The 22,034-nt window shown below is 36.1% G+C and overlaps 1 protein-coding gene across 2 annotated transcripts in view; it reads right to left on the bottom strand.

Annotated features, from left to right (window-relative positions):
- LOC114054098 (uncharacterized protein C8orf34 homolog) overlaps window positions 1-22,034 on the bottom strand; it is a 393,219-nt gene that overhangs the window by 89,210 nt on the left and 281,975 nt on the right. For both annotated transcript variants that reach the window (XM_027877212.1, XM_027877213.1), the window contains exon 10: window positions 16,018-16,091. In XM_027877212.1, the coding sequence (XP_027733013.1) occupies window positions 16,018-16,091 (74 nt within the window). The remainder of the gene's footprint in view (window positions 1-16,017; window positions 16,092-22,034) is intronic.

The raw sequence follows: 22,034 nt of genomic DNA, 5'->3' as shown, positions 1-22,034 counted from the left end.
TTTCTTCAAAAATGGAATGAACTTCCTGGAGAGGCAGTAGTTTCCCACTGCTGGAAGCCTTTAAAAAGAGACTGAATGGGGGCAGCTAGGTGGCAGAGTGGATACAGCACCGACCCTGAAGTCAGGAGGACCTGAGTTCAAATCCGGCCTCAGACCAAACACTTGACACTCACTAGCTGTGTGACCTTGGGCAAGTCACTTAACCCCAATTGCCTTAAAAAAAAACAAACCTCAAAAAAAAAAAGAGATTGAATGATAAACAGGGATGTCATAGAGAGGATTCAGATTCAGGTACAGTTTGGAATAGACGATCTTTCAGATCCTTCTCAACTTTGAGATTCTGTTTTCCTATAATAGAGATTTGTAATTTCATTTTATTTAAGTAATTGTCTACCATCACATAATATACCAGCACAATAAGGAGGTTTTTCTGAACTATGGTAGCCAAACTTTTAATGTTCTCCTCCCAATGTCTTTAGGCTTTCTTGTTGCTGGCTATACCCCTCAAAAGTTTTCTAGCTCAGTAAAACCAATCAGATATTGGGATCTACTAATGCTGCCCCTGAGAACACAGGTTCACCTTCATAATGTGATAAGATATAAAAGTTAAAAAATAATTATAATATACAATAGAATATAGTCTATATAATCTATGCAAACTGATAGAGTGATTAGAACATTATTTCATGAAGGTGATAAGAAATAGAGCTAATTATTATTCAGCAAGAAATTTTTAAATGCCCTTGATTTCACTGAGAAAAGCAATCATTTAAAACTTCTAATTTAAAAATTTAGAAACTAAGAAAATTATTTTAGCATTTTTTAGAATTTTGATTTGACCTACTAAGCTTACAAAGCACACACAAAAAAAGATGAATAATCTATCTCCTTTCAGACATATTTCCCCAAATGCCTTTCCTCTTCTAATTGACTTCGTATGCTGAAATAAATCACATTCAGTCAACACTATGGTGGGAATATATTATTCTTATTTTTTTCTATTTGCTTCAGCCAGCACATTCCAGAGTCTCTGAATTTATATCTGACCACTTTTTAAAATGGACAAAATGATCTCAGTCGAATTAATGTGGTTGTGAGGTGAAAGGAAGTTCACAAGTGTTTAAGCTTCTGTTCAAAAAAGTTTTATAGCCAACCACTTTACATAATCTACATATTTATTTTGCATAGTTTGTGAATTTGGTGCATCTCCGAAAAGGTCACTTAATGGAGTCAGAGATCAGAGCTAGAAGAGAACTCTCAAGGTCAACTAGTTCAATCATCTCATTTTATAGCCAGCATCACACAGGTATTAAGTTGAAGAGCCAAGATTTGAACTCAGCTCTTCTAACTTGAATTCCTGTGTGGTTTCTAGCATATTACACTCCCTTGCTGGATCCCCTTCAAATATTTCCAATGAACTTATTCACCCAAAATAGTTGATTCTAGTAGAACCAATATATGCTATATATTTTCTGTTGTTAGCTAAGGCAACGAGTTTTTTCCCTCCCTCCATCTCTTCTTCCTTCCTTCCTTCCTTCCTTCCTTCCTTCCTTCCTATCTTTCTTCCTTCCTTCCTTCCTTCCTCCTTCTCTTCTTCACCCCTGCCTCTTTTCCCTCTCATTCTGTACAAAATATGTGATTTGGGATCTGAAAATAATTTTTTTTTTATCCCATCTTTAAATATATCATTACAAATAATTAAATCAATATCCACTAAGAATCATAAAAGCTAAGGACTAATACATGGTACTAAAATTTACAGGGAGGGGAAGTTCGACTATTTTTTAAAATGAAGAACTTGGAAACATTTCAACAGAAATGGCCACAAAGTAGTTAGCAAGAACAATATATGGGACCACCAGTTTCCTGGAGGACATTATGTCTAGAAATCCATTGTCTTCTTTTTTTGGCAATTCATATTGGTCATTCTTTTATTAACATTTACTAGTGGAGAAACAAATTTTATACAGGTGCCAAAGAGACAGCGATCAGTTCTTTTTTTTCCAAATCCATTTTACTATAGATTCTCATAAATTATTATTTATTTATTTTTCTATTTAGAGATAAGGTCATTAAATTGAGTATAAGGTTTAGAAGACTATTTTTAAAAATCGTACTGAACTTAACTTAGTAGTAAAAAATAAATATGCAAGAACTTAGATAAATATTTCCATCTTTTTAATGCAATACATATTGACAAGGCAGAAATGTCAAAAGGAAAACCCCATGGGTTTGAGTTTTCAATAGATAACTAGTTTACTGTAGCATTTGGGTCTAAGAAGCTGCCTTGGCTCCCTGAGTTCCAAAGCTATAAAAGCCAAGCATAATTCCACAGGCCAGATGGAAAAATCAATGGCAAAGACCTTTAATGTTTGAGGAAAAAATTTATTAGTCACTCTCTTCTCCAGCCGGGCAATTCATTGCTAACAATTAGCTGCCAGCAATTTGTCAACACGATCTTTGAAGACGAAAAATTCATTGTTGGTGTACTATTGCTTTTTGGCGAGACAATAATGAACATTCACAAAATACTGTTTTGTTTAATTTCTTTTTTATTACAAGAAAACAAGTTAACTTATTTTTATTCTTGACACCATGAACATGATTTTCCTCCTTTTTTGTGCTGTTATTTGTTTGTGAACTTATAAGGCAAGATCACATAACTATTCAACAATTTCAATGTTGCCTGCAGTGACAAAATTAATTAAAATCACATAGACATTCATTTTTACTTTTAAATTAATCTTTGTGCAGTTGCTAGCTTTTTTTTTTTCTAATACCAAGTCTACTTACAGAATCTCAAAGTTGTTGGACCCTTGGTGGCCATGTAGTTTAAACCATATCTGAAAATGAATTCCCTCTACAACATATCTGATAAGTGGTCATCCAAACTCTGATGAAAAACCTCCAGATGAGTGGAAACATGCTATACTACCTCCTAAGGGCACTCATTCCACTATTGGATAGTAGTAATAGTTAGGTAATTCTTTCTTATGGAAAGTCTAAATTTTATTCTTCACAATTTCTACTCAAATCTAGCTAAACAGAACAATTTTAATCCCTTTTCTACATTATAACTTTATAAATTGTGCTTAAATATTAAATCATATCTTTGGAGGAAGCTTGAATTTAGGTGAGGATATTCATTTAGACCTACTTGTCTCATGGGCACTGAACTTCATAATGTACGAGATACAATGGATGAAGAGATGGAGGATAAAGAGATAGGAACCACATTGCCAGGTCATGAAGTCCAATGCCTACATCAATTATAAAGCCATTGTCTAACAAAAAGAGTTCATATAGATGGAACACCAAAGAGTAAGTGTTCTCTATGAAAACTGACTGGAAACTAAATCATAAATTTCAGGAGCATCTGTTGTCCATATCAATAGATCATCAAATTTATACTGCACAAGTCAGATGTTTCTTGAAGCAAACAAGTTAGACAAAGTTTCTACAGGTTTCAAGTCCAAGTATCTTTTATTCTGTACTAACTACCATTAGTTAACATATGCTTTTAAAAAAATCAATAAATCTCTTTGAATATACAAAAAAATGAAAAGAAATGAACTTCACAGGGTACAGGGTAGTACATGTCAGGATCAAACATTAAAGACAAGAAGTCACTTTAAAAACAAACAAACAAAAACAACCCTAGAATTCTAAGAAAGGAGATTAAGCACAATGGTCGAAGAGTTAATATTGAAAGATACATTTTAAAAATAAAATATCTTCTCTTTATTTTTTGCTACTAAAAAGTTGTAGGTGCAACTCTTTTTTTTTTGCTATTTAATTTAATCCAGTAAGTGTAGTTATTTTTGTAAATATCTTCCCTAATATGTTATATCATGATAAAATTCCCAGGCAAAGCCTGAGAAGGGAGGAATGAGGTGAAAGAAGTGCTCCACAGAAACACCCAGTGTTTAGACTGCAAATGGTTTCGTGGATAGGAGAGAATTAAAATAAAATGCATTGTAGCAAACCTACATATTGTGAAACTTCATATAACTTCAACAGATTTCAAAATACCTCCCAAAGCTCCAAGCAGTCAATGCTCGTGATGTAGAGTGGAATTCCTCTTTTATGTATTTCCCTAGAGCTCCCTGAGACTGATTCTAAAAGGATTTCAATGAACTAGTTACCAATCAGCCAAGGAACAGGAACCATATCCAAATACTGCTGCTGTCTTAGTTGACTACATGTCAACAGCAAAGTCTGCCTAGGGAAGGGAATTCATAAAAACTAGTACATTCAATCCGCTTAATACTTTGGAAAATTACAAAAGAACTTATTAAGAAGCAATGCCATTTCCACCCCAAATCCCTAGAGTTGATTGCCAACTCTATCCACCACACCTACCTTTTAGAGAGGAAAAAAAAAAATGTTTCTTGCTAGAGTCATGCACAGATGGACTTTTTTTATCTATATTTTTTCTTATCTGTATTTGCATTCTAATTAATATCACATCTTCATTTGACCTGAATTTATGAGTATTTTCTCATAAATTGTGAACTAGGGAAAATGGAGGAATCATGAAAAACTGCAATCCCAGAAAATTAGCCTTGTAGACCCACCATTAGGAGATAGAAGCCGTGAGAAACAGAATGTTATGATACCTCAGCAGTCAATCAGAAATGAATTGCTCGTCAAGTAACAGTTTTTCCTCCTGTAAGTCTCCAACCTCTGACTTAACATTTAAATTTAGAGGACCAGTGATGGATACAGAGGCCCACTGGAGACCCTCACTGAGTGTTATAGACTAACAAGTTTCAGGAAACACAGGCTTTCTGGTCTGCTCCATGTAATGAACAATGAAAAGAAGTAGATTGTAAAGGGAGACAGGGCTGGGCAGAGCATTTGATGCCTCAAAGTCTTCAGAACCACAGCAGTAAGCAAGGTGCTAGGAATCATCCACGGGGTCCTAAAGCCAACACTCCTTTCAAAGCCACATCAGGAGACTAGATCAGTTCAGCACCTAGGCTCTACTGCCAAGGGGCCTTACAGAACGAAAGCTTGAGAACGCCAACATCTGATTGGGGCCTCCCAGGAGCCAATTCTCACACAAGAAGAAATAGAGACAGGGCTTTCAGCATTAGCACAGTGCCTAGCACATGGTAGACATTTAATACATGATGATTAATACATGATGACTAACTGACAGGGCCAAAGGCCTGAGTTGTGCCATCAGACACCCATGTAGAAGCCAGGGACTGCTGCAGATGGCAAATCCTTGTCTCAGTGATCCCATCTAGAGCTTCAATGGTTTAAGAATCCAGACTACAGAGGGGTCAGGAACAAACAGGGTCATTTCATCACATAAGAGTGTGGGGAGTGGGACTGGGGGAGAGAGGTAAGTATGGGAGGAGAATGGCCTTGGCACAACATGCTAATCTGAGAACCTGGGCTAGAGACAATAAATATAAGAAAATTCTGAATACAATGCACTAATCCTATGGATTAAGAGAGGCCCAAGAAGTAAAACCAGAAGAACAAAGTAATTACACAAATATAAACAGAGTCTTAGAAAAATGAATGGCTTGGCTAAAAAGACTCCAAGGCCAGGTAGAAGAAATGAAGCTAGAGATATTAAAAAAAAAATGGATTTAGTTGAGATAGAAACTGTTAAAAAGTTGAATAATTTAGAAAGCAGAATACCTGACCCAAGAAGTAAACTCTCTAAAAATAGAATAAAGCCAACAGATTTTGATGATTTCAAGAGATAGTAAGGAATGTTAGAACAAAGTCCAAATATTTAAAAGTTAGAAGAACAGGTAAAGTACGTACCATCAAAAACAAATGACCTGGAAAATTGAGTGAAGAAAAATGACATAAAAGATCATCAAATTTCCTAAAAATCATGACCCCCCCAAAAAAACTTGTCAAAAAACCCTGATTTCTATATTTCCCGAAAGAATAAAGGAAAACACCACAAATCTGTACCATAGGGCAAAGTGACCTATTGACTTAATACCCAAAGAATCTACAGACTGAAAACACTCAGGAATGTTTTGGTGAAAGTCCATAGCTTACAAGTTAAAGAAAAAATTCTTCAAGCATCCAGAAAGGAAGTGTTTAAGTACCAAGGATCAGGTAAGTATCAAGATCACATAAGACCATGATCCAACTGTATATATTTTTTAAAATATATTTCTAAAAGAGAGAAAATAATAAAAAACCCTGAAATGTCTTACAACAAAGAATGACCCTGGAAATTGAGTATAATCCCAGAAAGGGTGGGAGGAATGAACATTTAATAGAATAATACTTTCAAGGCTGCTTGATGAAAAGCCTTCAGCTAGGAAGAATCTTTGAAATGAAAACACAGGAGACAAAAAAGAAATCTAGAAAGCAAAGAACTGGATATTAAGTGGGTACTCATTGCTTGGACAATCCTATGGATTAAGAGAGTCCCAAGAAGTAAAACCAGAAGAACAAAGTAATTAGCTCAGCTAATTATGGTCGATAGATGGATTTAGTGAACTATGAAAAATGACAAAAGAAATTAATTCAGAAAAATCTGAGAATATGAACCAATGGAGAGAAAAGTCCACAGAAACGTGATACCGACTTTACATAATGAGTACAATAATATAATGGAAAAATGACTTTGAAAGACTCAAGAACTCTGATAAATGCAATAATTAATTGTAACTCCAGAAGACTGATAATGAAGTATATTTTTAACCTGATGAAGAAATGACAAAGCAGAAGTGCAGAATGAGACATTTTTTCTCTGACGTGATCATTGTATAAATTTGTTTTGTTTGACTATGTTGCTGTTTAGTCATTTTAGTTGTGTCTGACTCTTTGTGACCCCATTTAAGATTTTCTTGGCAAAGACACTGGAGTGGTTTGCCATTTCTGAAAATGGATTTGAATTCAGAAAGATGAATCTTCCTGACTCCAGACTTGGCACTCTATCCACTGTGCTGCCTAGCCTAGCTGCCTTGTTTGATGTGCTTATTTGTTATGAGTAAGAGATTTACATGTTTTACATGTTCTTTCCCCCACCCCTTAGAATGCAAATTCCTTGAGGGCAGGAATTCCTATTTGCTTTTCTTTTTATCACCAGCACTTAGCACAAGATCTGGAACAAAGTGAGTGGTTAATAAAAGTTTGTTGGCTGACTTACTATGGGAGGGAGCCATGGGAAAGAATGGAGGGTAGTGATAGCAATGGGGGGAAAATGTTGAGGAAGAGCCCAGGCTAGCATTCCTACCCTGTATATTCTTCTGACCCTCTGGACTTTGTCATTCACTCAGCTCTCTTCTTACCCTAGACGTTTTCTCATTCCCTGTGTCCTCCTCATCCTGGAACATCTCTACACTCCTATGTCCTCCTTCTCTCATTGGTGAGTTTCTTCTGGAACCTCCATTTTGAGGATGGACCCAGACCAGTCTTTCATTTCTCTCCTGGCCCTGCTTCTGACTGTCTTCACCACTACGGCCCTATCCTTAGCTAACTTCCTCCCCTCATTCACCTTTCAACTCTTTTAGACTATCATTGTCTCTTCTTCCATCCTGCTTTAGAATCCTATGAGACTCCAATGATAGGACATGCTACTCTGCCAGGTACCCAGGAAATAAAACACATGCAGTTAAGCAAAATAAACCACTTTGTTACTGGTTAGGAAACAGTTTGGGAGAGTGAACATAGGGCCAGCCTTAGAGTCGCAAAGACCTGTGTTGAAGTACAGCTTTTGACACATACTGGCTGTGGGGTTGTGGATAAGTTATTTAAACTCTCAGTGCCCTCAATGACTCTCTAAGACAGCTGCAGGGTTGGCTAATTTGCAACAATTGACAGAATTTCAATATGAGGTATTCCCTATATCAATAGACGCACTTGGTCTGGAACAACAACAACAAAAATCAAAACAAAAACACACACAAACACACACAAAAGGTAGAAATTATTCTGCTAAATTCATTAGGTTAGTTAAGTTCTATCAGGACATTTTTAGGAAAATGTCTTTAACAGTCATAGCAACTGAAAGATTGATTCTGAAAGGTGGTAATACGACTAACTTAGAAGCCAACTACCTGATCCATTCTTTTTCAGGCTAGCTGGTTAAAAGCACTTCACTTGAAATGGAAATAGAATAGAATTGTTCAGAAGACATAATATCAAAATGGCTTAACATAGTTTAGTAATGCATTTGGATGCTCAAGGCAAAATATTTTGAGGTGAATTAGCTAAAAAAAGGTGTTTTATCCTACTCCCTTATGAGCAAGCATGATTTCATTTTTGGTCCATTCACAGGACATATGGTAAGTGCTTAATAAATGCCTATTTATGAATTGAATTCAGTAGGACCCAGCTCAACCCATTGCTTGATCTATTTTCACCTTTTTACTTGTTATACATGTATATAATTTAAATTCCTATATTAATACCTATTAGTATATGTACATATTTGCACATGTGTATATGTGTATATGCACATATCAATATAGACATGGATGTATGTGTATATACATACAGACACACAAGTACTTTGAATATGTCAAAAATTGAAGTCATGTTGGCTCATCTAATTTATCTTTAGCCAATTTAACCCAAAATATTTTATTCTGAGTGATATATCAAGTATATCACTGAATAGCTTTTAGTCATCATGATATCATATCTTCTGAACAATTCTATTATATTTTCATTTCAGGTGAAGTGCTTTTAAAAACACATGCATGAATGTACACATGTATGCATGTATAAATTAAAAGGATACATATGTGTAATATACAATTCAACAGTATACATATATGCATTTATGTATCTATGTATGTATATATGTGTGTATAAAGTAAAAGGATTCATATTACATATATATATATACTTTAGAAGTATATACATATGTGTGTATGTTGTATTATGTATGTGTGCATACATGTTGTATGTAAACTCTCTAGATTCTTAGTCTATTATCCCTCTACAATTCTCTACTTCTTATTGAATTCTATAATTCAATAAAACAATCTCAACAAACACTTGTTAAGCACTGAACAAATTACTGAGAATTCAAAGACAAAAATTAGTTTCTGCCATCAAAGAGCTTACATTCTACAGGAGGATACTAACATATACTTTCTCACACCACAAAACATCCAAGGAGAAAATTATACAAAACACTTTTTTAATTTAATACCACATTAGAAAAAATGTATTTGTCAACTTATAAGTTGCTTTTATTCTTCTGAATTGTGTTGGGAATCTGCTCAGATATAGTAGAAAGAATATTGGCCCTAGGAGATCTGGGTTTAAGTTTCAGGTCTGCTGATCATTAGCTCCTTCATCTCAAGCAAGTAATTTTATTTTTCTAAGCCTAAATTTCTTATTTATAAATGAGAGTGGGAACACTTGCTTTGCCTTTCCTACCTGACAGAGATGTTATAAGAATCAAATGAGATAATGATTGTGAAGTACTTTATAAATTCTAAAGCAGCTTACTGTTCTTGTTGTTCAGTCATTTTTCAGTCATGTCCGACACTTTGTAGGTCCATTTGGGGTTTTCTTGGCAAAGATACCAGTGTGGTTTGCCATTTCCTTCTCCAGCTCATTTGACAGATGAGGAAACTGAAGCAAACATGATGAAGTGACTTGCCCAGGGTCATACAGTTACTAAGTGTCTGAGACTGGGTGTGAACTCAGGAAAATGAGTCTTCCTGACTCCAGGCCTGGCACTCTATCCACTGCACCACCTAGCTGTCCCAAAACAGTGTATAAATGTCATTTATTTGGGTATTTAATCGCTAGTGCTAGTGTGGGAGTTAGGGTCTACCCATTCTATGCAAGTGCCATACATACTAGATGGTTAATTATAGGACAAAAGGAGAGGTTTTGGATCCTCCTTCTCTCCACCTCACCCCCATATTGCTCTTCTTTGGCAAGGAAGATTATCAACTCTATTAAGGAGCCAAGAAATAGGAGTTGAGGAAGTGAAAATATTGTATATAATAGTCAAGGACAACCGTGAGTTAATGTTCACCAGAGAAGAAGCTTATGTATGTTTAGGTGTCTTCCTACAGACAGGATGACAAGGAGAGAAAAAGAAAGATGTAATAATAGGAGCTTTCAGGTAAAAGAAAATCGTAAACTGTCCTTCTTTCCTTTTCCCATCTACTTGGCAGGCACATTCAAGCAGAAATGAATTTAAAACTGAAGACTTGTATAATTTGCTTCTTTAACTCTGTACAAAACTCTAGATGTCAGTTCAAAATTTTAAAACATGTTCCATAATCATAGATTTCATATATTTGAAGGGCTACTAAATACAAGTAGAAGAGAGTTAGAGTAATTCTACTTGGCTTCAGAGGGAAGAACAAAGACTAATTGTTGGAAGTTGTAAGAAGATAGATTTCAGTTCATTAGATAGAATTCCCGGGACTTCCGCTTCCGGGATCCAAGATGGTGGAGTAAGATGTGAGTCCCTCTTACTCACCCCTATTAACCCCTGAAAGCCCAGAAAATAACACCCCAGGAAAAACCCTAGAACAACTGAACCAGAAGGGTGCAGCAGTCCAGTAGCCCAGATAGCTTGAGGAATTAACTGGAAAGGCCCCTCTTACCTTGTGGGAAGGAGAGCAATACAGAAGGGGAGGCATCCCAGCAAGCTAGTAGAAAGCCCCGCCTCAGCATACCAGGAAGAGATCCTGAAGTCCAGATGATGGAGCAGGCAAACACTAACACCTGGGCCCCCAGTGCCTCATTGAGGGTGGGGCAACAGAAAACCACCAAGTGCCTCAGCATTCTACAGCAAATGGCTCTCCCAGTGCCTCAGCAAAACTAAAGGAAGTAGCACTCCAAGGGGCCCCAGGTGGATAAACACCCTACAACATCCATCTGAAAGGAGCTGAAGAAAGCAGAAGGAAGGAAAGGCCTGGGTGAGCAGGAAATCTCCAGGAGGCACACTACCCAATCCTACCCCTAGAGTTCTAGTGTTGCTAATTCCAGCCCAACACCAGGTAAGCTGCCAGAATCCTACAGCCTCCAACTGCCAAGATTGGAGGCCCCAGCACACAAAGTCATTGACCAGGCCCGAGGCTCCCAAAACAAGAAGCTTGGGTCAGTGCCCTCTGCTTCCCAGCAGGAGAGCCCAATATCTTTAAAGGCCAGGAAATAAGCAAACACCATGAGCAAAAAGAAACATATGATAGATTCTTATTATGGGAAGAGCGAAGATCAAGGCAGAAATTCTGAAGAGGACAACATTGTCAACAAACCCATATCTGGAACCTCAAAAGGGAATATGAACTGATCTGAAGCCCAAAAAGCCTTCTTAGAAGAGCTCAAGAAGGATTTTAAAAGTCAAATGAGAAAGGTAGAAGAAAAAAATGGGAAAAGAAATGAGAGGTATGCAAGAGAGAGTCAATAGCTTGGAAAAGGAAGGACAAAAATAAACTGTAGAAAACAAGATACAATTGGCCAACTAGAAAAAAAAGTACACTGAAGAAAACAAGTCCCTAAAAAATACAATTGGCCAACTGGAAAAAAAGTGCACTGAAGAAAACAAGTCCCTAAAAAAATAAAATTGGCCAAATGGGGAAGGAGGTACAAAATCTAATAGAAGAAAACAATTTGTTAAAAAAGTAGAATTGAGCAAAAGGAAGCTAATGACTCTATGAGAGAGCAAGAATCAGTCAAACAAAAACATAAGAATGAAACAATAGATGAAAATGTAAAATACCTCACTGGTAAAACAACTGACCTGGAAAATCAATTCAGGAGAGACAATTTAAAAATTATTGATCTACCTGAAAATTACGATGAAAAAAAAATGCCTGGACAGTATCTTTCAGGAAATCATAAAGAAAAACCGCCCTGAAGTCCTAGAACCAGAAGGTAAAATAGCCATAGAAAGAACCCGCTGCTCACCTCCTGAGAAAGATCCCAAATTGAAAACACCAAGGAATATAGCAGCCAAATTCCAAAATTACCAGGTCAAAGAGAAAATCCTGCAAGCAGCCAGAAAGAAACAATTTAAATATCATGGAACCACAGTCAGGATTACACAGGACCTTGCAGCTTCTACATTAAAAGACTGCAGTGCTTGGAACATAATATTCCGTAAGGCAAAGGAGCTTGGATTGCAGCCAAGCTTGGATTGCAACTACCCAGCGAAAATGGGCATGATCTTTCAGGGGAGGAGATAGATATTCAATGAAATAGGGGACTTCCAAACCTTCCTGATAAAAAGACCAGAGCTCAACAGAAAATTTGATCTTCAAAAACAAAACTCAAGAGAGACATAAAAAGGTAAACTGGACAGAAAGAAACAACATGTTATTAATAAGGGCAAACTTTTTACATCCCTACAAGGGAAGATGACACTTGTAACTCTTGAGAACTGTATTGTTATTACACAATGTTAAAAGGGTATACATAAAGGGAGAGGGTATAAACAGACTTTGATGTAATGATGAAAAAAATCTAATCAAGTGGGTTAAATGGATACAAGTAAGTGAATTAATCTGATCTAACTAAGAAAATGTACTGAGAGACAAAGAAAGGAGGAGGCAAACAAGGGTAAATTGCATCACAGGAAAAGGCACAAAAACCTATTAGAGCAGAGGGAAAGAAGGGAGGGAGATGAGCATTGTTTGAACCTTACTCTCAGCAGATTTGGCTCAAGAAGGGAATAACATAATCAGTTAGAAATCTAGAAATCTAACATGCCCTATAGGCAGTAGGAGGGAAAAGAGGAAAGAAAAGGGAGGGGGCTAACAGAAGGAAGGTGGGACTGAGGGAGGCGGTGGTCAAAAGCAAAATATTAGTGAGGAGGGAAAAGGAGAAAGGAGAAAGAAAAGCATTAATAGGGGGAAAAGGTTAGAGAGAAAGACACAGATAGTAATCATAATTATGAATGTGATATATAAATGTAATGGAATACTATTGTGCAATAAAAAATGATGAATAGGCAGATTCAGATAAACCTGGAAAGACTTTACGGTTTGACGTTGAGTGAAGTGAGCAGAACCAGGAGAATGTTGTACACAGTAACAGCCACAATGAGTGATGACTGGCTTTGATAGACTTAACCTCTCTCAGCAATACAAGGATCTAAGATATCTCCAAAAGCCTCATGATGGAAAATGATATCCACATCCAAAGAAAGAACTATGGAGTTTGAATGCAGATCAAAGCATACTATTTGTTATTTTTTCTTCTGTTGTGTTTTGTTTCCTCTTTCTGGTGGTTCCTCCTATTAGTTCTAATTTTTACTTACATCACTAATGTGAAAATATGTTTAATAGGAATGTATATATATAAAGTCTATATTAGATTGCACTCCATCTTGGGGAGGGGGAGAAAATTTTAGAACTCAAAAGCTTATGGAAGTGATTGTTGATAAATTAAAATAAATTAATAAAAAAGAAAGAATTTCCTAAAAATCTAGGGCTATCCCCAAATTAAATGACCTGACTCATTAGGTAGCAAGTTTGCCACCCTTGGTGGTATTCAAGAAAAGGTTGGACAACTACTTTGGGTGGATAGCATAAAGGAGAATTGTGCTTCAAGTAGGAGGTTGGCTTAGATGACCTCTAGGTCCTTTCTACTTCTAAGCTTCTATAATGGCCTAAAAGATGCAGAATCATTGAGGAATTTTTACTCGCTGGATTAAAAAAAAACCTGAAAGGTCACAAGCAATGATTCTTGCTTGGATTCCTTTTTGTTGTTGTTGTTGTTGTTCGTTTTTATTAAAAGGATTTACATTCAGTCTAACTTTAATATGCACAGTCTGCAGGGGTGCCAAGGAAAAATTCCAGAACAGAGGATTGAAGGGATGGTGGAGGAGAAAGGAGTGCCAAAATCAAGGGCTTGCTTATTCTCAAATTTCTAAAAATCTAACTTGAAAGACTTTTAATTATCTCGTTTATAAACAAACACACATATATGCAGAAAAAATTTTCAAAAACAAGTTAAGCCAATGGGGAAAATGTCCCAGACAGTCACCCACTCACTAATATCTGATAGTCAACATGGAAAGTTAGCAAATAGAGACAGCATGTGTTGGAAACCATACTAAATGATTTTCAGCATTTGTAGCATGTTTATATTTTTGCAGAACAAGATTCAAAGTTTGCTTTGAAGTTTTTTTTTTCTCTTTACTGCACGAAAGCAAAAAAAAATGTCCTGTTCAAATTCAGCATCAAGATTTAGATAAAGCAAACACTTTCCTTTTTAACTTTCCAATTCACTGTCCCATGGAGTGGTAGAGCAGCATGCTGGAAGGATTCCATATCTGCAAAAGCAATCTCTGTAACCTAAGGAAAACAAATCCCTAATCCAAGTTTATTTCCTAGTGAAAGCAGTTACCACCTGGAAATAGCTGGACTCAGGGTTCTGATATTAAATTCATTTAGAGTCTTTTAAATACAAATTCTAGAAGCCTTGTGGATGGAAATTAAGGGAATAATTAACTTGATATCTAATTCCAACACAATTTGAGAACATGTGATGTTAGAGAACAAGTCTGGAAGGACCTGTGAAAGAAAGCAATGATTAATGCTAGTGCTTCATTCAAATCACTGATTCAAGATTAAATGCACTAGGGTCCAGAAAAAGCCTTTGTGATGTCACTAGAAATATCTTTTGCCAAGTTAATATTAAACAATATTTTTCAGGTATGCATTAAGTGATATTTTGGTATGTATGGCAGCTCTTTGACCAATTCCAGTTCTATTTCACTATGCTATCATTGACCTAGCCTGTCTACAAAAATACCATGTGGGGATTTGGTTAACATGGATTTAAAATAAAATTAGAGGGAAAAAAACTATCTTCATATACCTGGAATTATATCAGTTATAGAAAAGGAAAATAGAAAGGATGAAAAATGTATAGGAGAAAATATTAAAAAAGAGAGCCATGGTGTTATGCATATGCATGTATGTGTATATATATGTGTACATATGCATATTGTGTATATATATATATATATGCAATTGCATGTGGTGTGAATAACAAGCAAGTTTAACTAAAGCCTTCAATACAAAAATTATTAACTTCTTTGGGTATTTCATGGAGCCCTTTGACAGTCTGGTGAAACCTCTGGATTCCCTTCCAAAATAATATTTGTTGCTTATATTCATAATTGAAGGAGGTTCTAAATTTCAATTATGGATTAGTGAAAAAGAGATGTATTTTTCTTCATTCAAGTACATGGACCCCTGAAATCTATTCACAGACCTCTCGGGTGTAAATGGATCCAAGTTAAAAATAATTGCCCTAATAAAAGCAAAGATATCCAACCCCTTTGGAATCACTGGTACTTGGTGGGATGAAACTCAAGATTTTGAAGCTATGGAAATTACTAGAAATAAATATATATGTGTGTGTGTGTGTGTGTGTGTGTGTGTGTGTGTGAAACTGGGGAAGAAGATAGCAGGCAGCTGAAGATGTAAGTATGGAGGGATTCTTAAGTAGATTTCAGAATCATCAGCATAGAGGGGATAACCGAACCATTGAGAGATGAGGAAATTACCAAGAGAAAGACCATCCAGGAAAAAGATACAGGGTCCAGGAAGATGTCCTAGAGTACATCCGTACCTAAGTGACTCAGCACAGATGGTGATATGGTAAAAGATTTTGAGAATTAGTGGTCATACAGATAGGAGAAAAAGGAGAGAAAAGTTACATGAAAACTCAGGGAGGAGAGAATGTCCAGGAGGAGAGGGATTTATTTCCATCCCTTTTTCTTCCTCTTTACTTGAATTTAACTTAAACAATCTTTCTTGATACAAAAATGACTAAGATGTAGAGCCTCTGAGCCCAAAGAGCTTAAAATCTAATGAAAAGGAGTGACTAATTGTCTTTAGAAGTTGCCAAAAATATGTAATATTATGTCCTGAACCATACATATTTTCCAATGTTCTTTGATTTTAACAGAGCCCCTCTTGCAGTCTTAGATAATTAAATCATTCTATTCTTTCTAGCATTTAGAGAAAAATGTTCAGTTTCCTCTTAAGTCTATAAGTATTACTCATTATATAGACAGAGATACATTGAAATACTTACAGGTCCTATTATTTGAGAAGCACTTTCAAATTCATCATCCTCCATTGCTTCAGTTGGACATAAAGAATCTGTTTCTATAAGAAGAAATGAATAAATTATATTCATAATTTACTACAGTAACTATAATCATAATTTATAAGGATAATTAGCATGCTGATAAATATATACTTGTCAGTGTGCAGGATGTTAAATCAACAATAACAACTTGTTGAAAAATTATGGTGAGATTGCATGATAATTTGAGGCTAAGACTAGATTAATTTCTTCCATGAAAGTCCAACTCCAATACCTCATAGTGTCGTAGAGAAGACCCTCATTTTTTAAAAGCTGTGTTTATTGTGCACACACTCTGAGAGGTCTCAACTTTATACTCCTATGAGAACAAGGAGAGTGATAGATCTGGTTTTTGAAGGTCAGACTAACCAAATTAGGAAAGTCTTAATAACTCAAAAGCTGACCAATGGGTGGGAGTATGTTCTTTTTCAGGAACATTAGCCTAAAATGATTATCCTCATCAAACTTCCTGATACTGAAGGAGGGATCAAATTGGAAGAGAGGAATGGGAGAGAGGAGAAAAGAAAGAGATTTTAAGGGATAACTTTAGATTGCCTCTTAAAGACAGTTTTTGAATGGCTAATAAATCTATTGAATGTAATTATTATTATTATTGAACTTTTAGAAGTGACAAATGAAATTATTTCAGAAAAACCCGGCAAGTATGAATTGACTTGGAGTACAGTAAGCAAAGCCAGTAAAACAAAAATAAAAAAACAAACACAGTTTATACAAGGACAGTAAGATTGTAAAGAAAAAAAAAGCTTCAATGACTTAAGAATTCTAATCAAAGTAATGACCATCCATGTCTCCAGTAGTCACTAGATATAGAGGCATATATTTTGGACACAGTCACTGTATGGATTTATTTTGCTAGATTGTTCCAATTTGTTGCAAGGTACTGTCTATCCACCTACCCCCCTTTTTGTATAGATGACTGGTTTGGGGAAAGGGGCAGGGAGGAAGATGAGTAAGGAATGGTGATGTTTCCCTACTTCTCGAAATAAAAGCAGGCCATTGGAACATTTTTAAAAATACATAGAAGAGAACATAAAGATGTTTAGAAGGAAGCACGGACAAGCCGAATAGTTTGAAAGTAACATGTTGGATTTATTACATACTTTTAAACAAGCAAGCTATTCAAAATGGATGATTTCATATAGGACCCTTTTCCTATGATCTGCTTTGTGTATGGAAATGTTCTTTTAATGTTTAAGATCATAATTTTTTAATGTCATCCAAAGTATAGAGGGATTATAAAATTATGGATTTAAGTCTGGAAAGGACTTTAGATGTCAGTGAATCTGATCCTCTCATTTGACAGAAGAGGAAACTGAAGTCCAGATATATTAAGAGACTTGTCCAGAGTTTCCCAGTTAATAAACAACAGTCAGATTTTGAACCCAGGTTATCTGATATCAAATTCACTGCAGGCTGTCTTTTCTATCTGAATTGATGGAAAGGGTGCAACTGGTGAAATCAGAGATGCTTTAAGATTTAATTATTATACTCATTTAGCCAAAAGACAGCTTATGAAAAAAATATATTTCTAAAAAGCAGGGTAAAATTTTAAGGGGAGGTCTATATAGTTGGAATTAACCAAGTAAATCAAGCAAAAAATAAACAAAACTTTTTTTTTGTCCATACTAGCTGAGTAATTATCAGGCTTATTTATAATTCAGAATGTAAAATATGTGTGCATATGTACACATGTATGCATATGTGCATGTGTGTTCATATGCATGTATATACATATGCATAGTTGTGTTAACCAGCCATTTTCTTTGATCCACATTCCTTGTGCTTTATTTTAAGAGAGATAGAGTGCCAGGACTTAGCATAGAGCATTATATGTAAATTCTAGCAAATATGCATTGAATTGAATTGAAAAATTCTATTCTATAAAATCTTTTTTTTTAACCATAAAGAAAGATTTAACCAATTTTGATAATTTCTGCTAGGTCTTAGTTGAGTATTAGAGCCAGCTAGGCCATGTCCTTTTTGATATTCAGCAGGAGATGTCCTCATAAGGGCATTTCAACAGACCTTTAGCTATAAATTCTGATGGGGAAAGGAGAGGGACCAGAAGACAGTGCCTCCTGTTGTGTGTCAGTAATGCCAGGAAAAGGGACTGCTCACCCCGCCTAAGAGTTTGTTCATAGGTTGTTCCTGGGTGTTCTTGAAACACCAAGGAGGAGAAAAAAAGAGAATAAAGGATTGTAGACAGAGGGAAAAGCTGTCCTAGGACAAGGTGATGAAGCACTGAATCTAAACTCTAGTAACCTCCACCTAGTTATACCTCTATCACCTAGGACTATTAAAGGCTTATCATTAATCTGCCAGAAGAGAATATGTCCTAATGTCACCTCTGATGAACCTCTACCTATTCTACATCACTCCAACTTGCTATGTGGTCAAACCAGAACCATGTTGGGCATCATTAAATGATGCAGTTTAGGGGTGCAGGGACCCAAAATACCGAGGTTCAGGGCAGGGTTGTCTGGAAAGAATTCACAAACTCAAGCAGTCTTCCAGTCAAGGGGCAAAATGTTTATTGTAATGCTATATAGCAGGCAGAGCTCTTTAAGGAACTTGCAACCTAACAGGAGTGATGCTAAAGCTTATGTAGAAAAAGCTTAGTGCATTGTGTGCCAACTATGCTAATAAGGTGATGCAGGATGGGATGAAAGAGTCGTCAGTTCCTATAGGAACATATAATTTCTGTACCTTGGGTGCAGGCATCATTTGCTACTGGCAAGCCTGGGGGGCAGGGGTGGATGCTAAGGGGTGTGTTTTTTGGTCTGCTACATCTGTAACAAGATAGCCTCAGGAGTTGATGTCTATTGCTAGACCTCTGGATTGTATATGGTAGCTGTGGGAATCAGTACATGACAGTTCTGCTGGTACAAAATAGTCCTGTTCACATAAGGGAAATTCTACAGAGGTCAGCTTGTTCTTGTAACAGGGAGACATAGTTTGCCTCACTGGGCCCACTCATAAGTTATTGACAGAGATAGGGTCTATATGGTAGGGACAGATAAGGTCCTAGGGCTGGGGTCCAAGCACTCCATCACTAAATCTTACATATCTGAAGCACAGTGTCCAGGATGAAGGAAGTCCCTTGCCTATGGTCAGACAGCATCTGGGATAGCCAGATTAGTTCTGGGAGCCATATTTTGTTTAGGAAGGGCACTGGAAACAATGGTGAAGTACCTTGAGATCCTACCATTTCAGGACTATTTGAATTGGGCATCTTTACCTTGGAAAAGAGAAGACTTAAGAGGGATGTAATAGTTGTCTTCAAGTATTTGAAGGACTGTCACATGGAAGAGGTAATGGACCTTTTCTCTTTGGTTTCAGAGGATAGAGTCAAGAACAGTGGTAGGAAATTGCAAAGAAGCAAACTTAGGCTTGAAGTAAGTAAAAGTGTTCTTAATTAGACAATTCCAAACAAGGAGTGGCCTACCCAACAGGTAGTGGACTGCATCTCCTTCAGGCATTCAAGTAAAGACTAGATGTCCACTTGTTAAGTAGACTGGCAAGGCTATGAATGAGTGCTAGATGTAGTCAGGAATACTTGGTGAAAATATCACCTCTGTGCTTGGTAGACTAAAAAAATCACTTAGCCTCTCTATTTTCTTTGTCTACAAAGTGAAAATGACAATACTTGCAAAACCTACCTCCTAGGATTGTTATGATTCTCAGAGAGATATACTTGTTCAGTAATTTCAGGTGTGTCCAACTCTTCATGACCTCGTTTGGGATTTTTTTGGCAAAGATACTGAAGTGGTTTGCCGTTTCCTTCTCTAGCTCATTTTACAGATGAGGAAACTGAGCCAAACAGGATTAAATGACTTCCCAGAGTCACATAGCTAGTAAGTGTATGAGGTAGGATTTGAACTTAGGTCCTCCTGACTCCAGGCCTGGCTCTCTATCCACTGTACCACCTAGCTGCCCCAAGGAGATACGTAGGATGTCCAAAAAGTCTTGGAGTTTCAAGCAAGAGATACCAAACATAAAGCCCACACGCTTCTGAGTGCAGCCCTAACCAGATTCAAATGTAATTGGGAAATATTTAACAAAATAAATAAAAATGCAATAAAACATAGATAATATTACAAATTTAAAACTAAATAAGTATGTGGCCTTCAGGGATCCTTATGGAAGGATTAGTAAGGATTAAACCCCCATTTCTGTTTGAGTTTGACAACACTGCTTTAAGCTATTAAAGATTAACAGCTTTAAAGTTAATAGCTTAAAATTGCACTAAGACTTTTAGGACGGCTTGTATCTATACAATGTCTATAAAGTGCTTAGCAAAAGTTAAAGTACTATATAAATACATATTTTCATTGCCACAAATAATACCACATCTCTTCTAACTCTAAGACTTAGTGATTTTTGTCATGTTTATAATAGGGATAATAATGTCCTCTATTTCAAAGGGTAGTTCTAGACTAAAGAGATATACTGGTTATAAACACTTTGTAACCTACTAATTATTGTGGAAATTTCAGCTGCTTTTGTTATTTTTATTTAGTAAATCTGTTTCTTTGACCTTGTTATAAAATGTCTTTCTTGTACCTTCCTGTCAATCAATCATTCAATCAATTAATAAATATTTGTTAAGCCCCTATTATATGCCAAATACAAAAATGGGCAATGGGATAGAAAAAAAGGGCAAGAGACCCAGTTCCTGCCCTCAAGAAGCTCACAATCTTATCAGCAGAGCCCAATCCTAAAGCTATGTTTAGAGTTTAGTAATGTATTTGTTGTTTTATTCTCTTTTCGTTCCTTTTTCACCTGAGTGGTGGCAAATGTGCTTTTAGAAAATAATCCATGGCCCTCCCCACTCTCTAAATTAAAACAAAACAAAACAAAACCTGAGACTGATTGGCAAGTAAACTATGCTACTGTGACTTTATGATATAATGGGCTTTGGTCATTTTAATTATTATTTTTTCCTTGACCTTCCTTTTCTTTTGAGAAACAGTGGGGTCTAAAGGAAAGAACACTGTCACTTGTTAGCTGCTTGGTCTTGGACAAGCCTTTGCGTGTTGATGTCTCCAAGGCTGCTTCCTGATCTGAAAAAGGGAGTAAAAATACCTACTTCACTGGGTGGTTGTGAGGATTAAATGTGCATAGAAAAGCTTCATAAACATGATCTCAGACAAAGTTAAAGCTAAAATAGATGTAATCGAAAGAGAAAAACAGGGAAACTATACTATATGTCAGCCATATTAATTAATATTGTGTTAGACTATTTAAAGTAACTAGACACTATAAGGTTAGAATATTGCTGTGGTGTAGGAAATGATGAGTTGGTGGACTTAGAAGAATATGGAAAGACTTGGACTTATGAAGGAAGAGGTTATATCCACCCTCAGAGAAACAGAGGACAAATTAGTATAGTATTGTCTTATATAGATGCATATGAAAGTATATGTCTATATATGAGTATGATTATAGATATCTATGTATATGTCTGTGTACATAAGTGTACATATGTATGTATGGATGTATATATCTTTGAGTGTATATGTGTATGTTTCTATGTGTGCATATGTATGTATATATGTATATGTTTTTATATATGTGTGTGAATGCACATCTGCACTGTATATGTGTGTATATATCTGTATACAGAAATATATGCACACATCCACTATATATCAGTATCTATCTATGCATATATATATATACACATCTGCACTTAATTATAGCCTTCTTGGGGAAGGTGGGGAAGGAAGGAGGAAAAATAGAACAAAGTAAAAAGTGCACAGCAGAGAACAAAAGAAAACTTACAAGGAAGCAAAGAAAAGATGGACAGCTCACAACACAGTGCATAGTATCTATGATATAGGCTTTCTTGAAATGGAAATTAATTACTCTATGTTTTGAATCTTCTCTCATGTCCTGCTGCATACATAGCAATGCTTTTTTGTTCTTTTCTTATTTTGTAT

Source organism: Vombatus ursinus, unplaced genomic scaffold (genome assembly GCF_900497805.2).
Source record: "Vombatus ursinus unplaced genomic scaffold, bare-nosed wombat genome assembly UNPS02014812.1, whole genome shotgun sequence".
Lineage (NCBI taxonomy): Eukaryota > Metazoa > Chordata > Mammalia > Diprotodontia > Vombatidae > Vombatus > Vombatus ursinus.
The sequence above is the reverse complement of the archived record's forward strand: the minus strand, read 5'-3'. Positions and strand labels throughout refer to the sequence as shown.